The sequence below is a fragment of the Cebidichthys violaceus genome, unplaced genomic scaffold (genome assembly GCF_023349555.1).
Source record: "Cebidichthys violaceus isolate CVI_PGR_0920_01 unplaced genomic scaffold, fCebVio1.0.p SCAF_40, whole genome shotgun sequence".
Lineage (NCBI taxonomy): Eukaryota > Metazoa > Chordata > Actinopteri > Perciformes > Stichaeidae > Cebidichthys > Cebidichthys violaceus.
This window is the reverse complement of record NW_027176595.1, coordinates 88647-95010: the sequence shown is the minus strand read 5'-3', so window position 1 is coordinate 95010 and position 6364 is coordinate 88647. Positions and strand designations below refer to the sequence as shown.

General features: G+C 39.3%; 1 gene segment (V, D, J or C); it reads left to right on the top strand.

Moving 5' to 3' along the window:
* The first annotated feature begins 3240 nt into the window (after positions 1 to 3240).
* On the top strand, positions 3241 to 3674 carry LOC137885565 (Ig heavy chain V region 5A-like). The segment is given in 2 exon segments: positions 3241 to 3280; positions 3370 to 3674. Coding segments are annotated over 2 exon segments (345 nt in total).
* The last annotated feature ends 2690 nt before the right edge of the window (positions 3675 to 6364 follow it).

The window sequence follows — 6364 nt, the reverse complement described above, 5'->3', positions numbered from 1 at the left end:
GCCAGCCCAAATCTGTGACGCTGTTGCTGGGATGGAGTCACAGCATGCTGCTGCCAGTCTAAGTGCCAAGGCACCAGCAACAGAGGAGCAGGGCATCATGCCCAGAGGGCTGCCTGAGAGCGCCTCCCTGTCTGACACCCCCATACCCTCCCATCCTCCCTCCCCCTGGGTCCTTGCTTGACCCCTTCGATGTGTCCATATAAACCAGGGACAAGTAACGACCAAACATCTTCACACATATAGGAGAACTATTCGCTCTCTACAACTACTGTTGAAGTGCCACTGGGGGAGGTACACAACCACACACTGCCCAGCGGCCAGCAGAAGACGGCTGTGGTTGTACTGAGCAGCTCCCAGCGTGTTGAGCTGAATGTGAAACAGTGCACTGCTGAAAAGAGAATACATGCGCAGCCAGCTTTACCTGGGATGTAACTATTCATTATCTTCATCTGAAAGTAAACGTCATCATATCTTATCCTTATCCTTAGAGTTATCAAGAGAGAAGCAGTCTGTTGAGCAGCCAGACCTTTCTGGACTTTCTGAAGCCATATCAGTTTAAAGATTTAAAATAAAAATAAAAACAAGGGACCAGTGTTATCAGTTATCATGTCATGATCAGCATAATCTTAATGCCATCTTCAAAGCTTACACACACACACACACACACACACACACACACACACACACACACACAGGCCTAGTTGCAGACAGTGTCCACAGTGGGCGTTATTGATCAGACTGAGGTTACTCTACCAATGTCCATCTCTATTTTTCACATAAACTGGCAATTTATTCAGGAGGAGGGGTATTAATTAAAACAAATGATCTGTAAAATGTACACCATATCTTGAGGAATATGTATAGATACGTTCTAAAATGCATTTTTTTTTATGAAATTACCAAATTAAAGGGAAGGGGGGGAAAGCATACCAAAGTATAAACACCATCACTCCAACTCCAGCTACAGCATCTTGATCTCAGAACTACTCTCACTGTTACTGTTGCTTCAAAAGAAAAGACAGGATGGACTACAGCAAATCAAAGCATGTCGAGGCTTAAACACCTTACACACCACAGTATGCTACTATGTGAATTGTGACAATAATAATAATAATAATAATAATAATAATAATAATATAAGCTGCAATCAAATGAATGCTAACACGTCTAGAGGCCCTGCTGCCAAACACCGACTCCAAAGACATAACAAAGAAGACCTCTGGAGCAACGCTTCATAACTGTAAAGAGGTGTATGACCAACATGATGAGAAACCTCTCAGACATGTTGTTTGAGTTCATCCATTTGGTGTGCAGGGCAATACAATGTGTTCCATTCCATCACATACAAATTGCAGGCAGGCAGTTTCAAATCAGCAAACCACAACACAAACACAACATTGTACCTGGTCGTTTGAATTCGTATGATGCTATACGGCGTCACCAGAGAGTGGCTCACAGGAAGCCCTGCTTAGACACCAGGTGTAGGAGCTCCTCAATAAATATTGAGATCACAGTTGGAACAAAACAAAAGCAACATTTCAAATGATTTTGCAAGTCATGTGCATTTTCGTTATGAAACACTTCCAGCAGGTGGCAATGTTCTACTAACCACATTGACCTACTGTGTATTGTGACGTCACCAATAGGCCTTATTCACATTTGACATGTTTACGTGTCACAGAAAGCACAGGTGTAAACAATCAAATGAATGATGGCTGATTAGCAGTTTATTCTGCATGCTGGCCTACCTGGGCCACTTAAATACAACAGAGTCATCATGAGTCGTATTAGTAACACCAATCATTTTACTAGCATCGTGAATTAAGCCAGTAAAGAGTCAAGCAGCTGCAAACAATGTTAGCGTAATGTTGCAGCTCTGACCAAAAGCTGGCATGTCCATCACGTGAGAGACAAACAAAACGACAGGTAGAAACAACCGTAAAAAAGAGAAGTACGAGGGACGCCTGGGGACATAACTGCAGCGTCAATTTAAAATAGAAACTCACCATGTCTGTCTCGGTGTGAGTAGAACACGGGGACAGAAGAGGCGCACTCCTTCACGAACTGTCCAAATCTTCGCCATTAGCTATTCTACAGTCACTGTACAGCACGGCCTCTTGTGGCTTATTGTTTGATTCTACTTTAACCTCATCTGTTCACCATGAATAATGTCCATCACAGCCGGTTCACTCGTGGGCAAGCCGTTAACCTGTTGGACGTCATTCACCTGTGTGGACTGTGGGGAGGACAGAAAGGGGCGGGGTCAAGAATGGTTTCCTGTTCTAGTGGTGGAATGTAACTAATATAAGTACATTTACTCAAATATGAATTTGAAACATGTATACTTGATTATTTCTCTTTATGCTAATTCTACTTCTACTCCACTATATTTCACAGGGGAATGTTCACTAGTTATCTGACAGCTTCATTACTGTTCAAAGTCAGATTCTTAACTGTCCACTCACTTGACTGTCCAAGTTGTACTTTTTTATTTGTGATATGAAAGAGCACTTTCATATACATTATTGGACACATGCCAGCAGCTGTTTTTTTTTTTGCATATCTCAGGTTTCAGTTTCTAAGAAGTTTTCTTCTTCTGGAGGCTTCACATTTCTCTGTGTGTTTGTGGCTTCAAATGGCGGAAATTTGAATACTGAAACCTTAAAAAGTCTAAAAACCAGCTGCAGCAAATTCAAATATTAATTTAGATCGCTTGCTTTCACTTCACTGCACATTTAAGAACAATAGCATCCAAATCCGCCACTCATCAAATTTATCTCAAAATACATGCATAAATAAAAAAAATGAGAGCAAAATTGCATTATTTGAACTGATTTGAACTTATTAAGCAGGACTTTAACTGAGTTATGAAATGAACATTTCATTTTCACTATTCAAATATAGATTTCAGTTATGATTTAATTTGTAATACATATTTAATATGGAATCAAGGCTTTGACAAGACTATTTGCGACAATAATTTAAAAGCACGTTGAAAAAAGCTCCAGATGTTAATTACAAAACAGCATTTTCTGGTAAACAAAGACGTTGATTGCAGACTTCAAGCTGAACCACAGTAGCTCATCTGAAGATACTGAGGTGTAGACACACCTTTATATGCCTTTTGTATGGTTCTATGCAAACTCAGTATTTTTCCTTGTGACACAGTTATAAAAACATTCCATGAGACAGTCAGTGAAGGCATCAGAAGCTCATATCTTTTCAGTTTCAACATAAACCATGTTGTCTGTAGCTCTGCTGCTGCTGTTGGCAGCTGGATGTGAGTTTCTCTTGATTTATCAAAGTCAGTTGTTTTTCTTTTACAGTATAACTTGATGATTTGTTACAAAAAATCTTCTTTTTTAACAGGTGTGAAGTGTGAACAGTTGACACAGCCAGCCTCTGTGACTGTGCAGCCAGGTCAACGTCTGACCATCACCTGTCAGGTCTCTTATTCTCTTAGCAGCTACTACACAGCTTGGATCAGACAGCCTGCAGGGAAAGGACTGGAGTGGATTGGAATGAAATACACTGGAGGTTCATACTACAAAGATTCACTGAAGAACAAGTTCAGTATTGACTTAGACACTTCCAGCAAAACAGTGACTCTAACTGGACAGAATGTGCAGCCTGAAGACACTGCTGTGTATTACTGTGCCAGAGAGCCACAATAACACAAACCATCAGTAGACCTGAACAAAAACCTCTCAGTGTCTGAACACTTGTAACATGAAGCCACCAGAGGAGGAGCCCTCACACCACTAATGATTCACATCAGTTTAAATACCTGGATGTTACAATCACTGATACATCATTTTATGTATATCCATAATGAAAACCAGAGTACACTTTTGTAAATTGCTAAACATTAATGTTTACAAGCAACAAAATCAGTTCAGCTTATTTGTCTTAGGTAGAAGCTACCAAGCCAAAAGACAACTGAAAAGTGTTGGATGTCAAAGTTTCCCCCCTGACACTAAATTATGATCTCTGATCATAAATGTAATACCTTTGATGCACCCTCCATGTAAAATTCAGAATAAATTACAAGATCCTCTTAATAAGAACAACAGCTACAGCAGAGACACTTCTGTTACACCCAGTAACATTTCTGATCTTCCTCTTGACCACTCCGATCCTCAAATCTCTGGCTTTATCAATCCCCCGCTCCGACTGCAAAACAAAAGGTGATCACGGCTTTGCTGTTTTAGCCCCAACCTTCTGGAATCATCTTCCCCAAACTATCAAAACTGCTGAGTCTTTGAACAGTTTTAAGAGGCTTCTAAAACACAACTTTATAGGCAAGCCTTTTTAAAGATCTCTTTCCTATTTTTTTTTCTTTCCAGTTTGGTTTGTCTGTCATTGATCTGTGTTTCAAATTGCAATCTATTTTTGCCTAATTCTTTCATTTTTTTCTTTGAAACCGTGTATCTAAAAAAATGCTATACAAATAAAGCTTTACTTACTGATTTACTTAGATCAGGTTAACAATGTAAACAAATAAAAATATACAAACATGGTTCGTTAAGAGAAAGCCATATTATGAAAGAAGTTTTGAGGAGAGATTGAACAGAAGACAATGATCAGTCAAAAAGGAGGAGTCAATGCAAAGTTCAGTTATCTTCCACCTCTACTTATGTGACTGCAGAGAGGAGGACAGAGGACAGTGGACACACAGTGTAACATGATGGACTATAGGACAGGACTGCTGCTCTTAACTATCTGCTGGGCAGGTGAAGATAGTCACTGATCTTTGTCTTTGATGGCTTTTCTTTGTGTCACCACCTTATTTCACATTTTCTATTCTCTTGACAGGTGTTGATGGTCAGACTCTGACAGAATCTGAACCAGTGATTAAAAGGCCTGGAGAATCACACAGACTGACTTGTACAACATCTGGATTCACATTCAGCAGCTATAGCATGAACTGGGTCAGACAGACTCCTGGAAAAGGACTGGAGTGGATCGCTTATATCAGCAGTGGTAGTTCTTCTATCTACTACTCTCAGTCAGTCAAAGGCCGGTTTACCATCTCCAGAGACAACAGCAGACAGCAGGTGTATCTGCAGATGAACAGTCTGAAGACTGAAGATTCTGCTGTTTATTATTGTGCTAGAGACCCACAGTGACTGGAGCTGGTTGAGCAGCTGTACAAAATCCTACAGCGCTCATTGTTACTGGGCTGTTAGAACCCAAGCATGAATATTATTCATTATTTTTTTCCATTACATTTATACCTTTTATTAATTCATTTATAATACATTTTTCACAAGTTGTTTTATGTCGACAATAAATTAATCGTTTCCCTGCTCATTCATGAAAACACATGAAAACACGATAAAGATAACTTGTTCATGAAAGGACCAAAGACAACAATCTGATTGCTGAAATGTAACTTCTACAAATACAAATGAAAACAAAATATGCAAATGATTTGGAATATAGAAAGAGTCACAATATGAGAGTAAAAAATGTTTCTTTTATGAAGTCACCAGAGGGCAGTCAGCATCAAGTTTCTCTCTCCTGTTACTTAGAGAACACATTCAGATCTGCTGTTGTGTCTGTGTCTTCAAACATCTGAAAACACAGAAGCCACTAAAAGTCTAGGATTCAAATCTGCAAACCAGCAGCATCAGGCTTCATTTTCACTATTTACATGTTACTGGCTGCTGTCACTATATTTCTGTTGACGCATATACAGTCAGTAAGTCCAGTAAGTAGGCAAATAAGTGCATGAATAAATGCAGTAAGGAGTTAACAAATGACAATAGCAAAACAAAGCTAACAGTTGTTTCATTTCTGTGAATGCAGGGACGTTTTCAAACTGCTATAATTGAGTGTGTCATGAAATGAAAATATCAAATGTAAAGTAGAGGTGATTTCAACGCATGTTATCACTCTGCAGATATATTAATACTGAACAGACTCTTCTATTGGCACCAGTTTAACAAAAATGATTGCATCGATGCATACACTGTATACTGTCATATCCACCTACCTCATGTATATAAATCAATCTGTTACATTTATCATTATGTATTCCAGCACCCTTTGCACTCTGCAGTGTGATCTTACTGTCTACAAATTTCACTGTGTTGCTGATTCTGATATGTCTGATTCTATGCAAACTCAGTGAGCTTCCTTGTTGCTCAGCTATAAAAACATCACATCAGTCAGTCAGTTAAGTTCACAGCTCGTCAGTTTCAACATAAACCATGTTGTCTGTAGCTCTGCTGCTGCTGTTGGCAGCTGGATGTGAGTTTCTCTTGATTTATCGAAGTCAGTCGTTCTTCTTGTATAACTTGATGATGTTACAACAAATCTTCTTTTTTAAACAGGCTCAAAATGTGAACAGTTGACACAG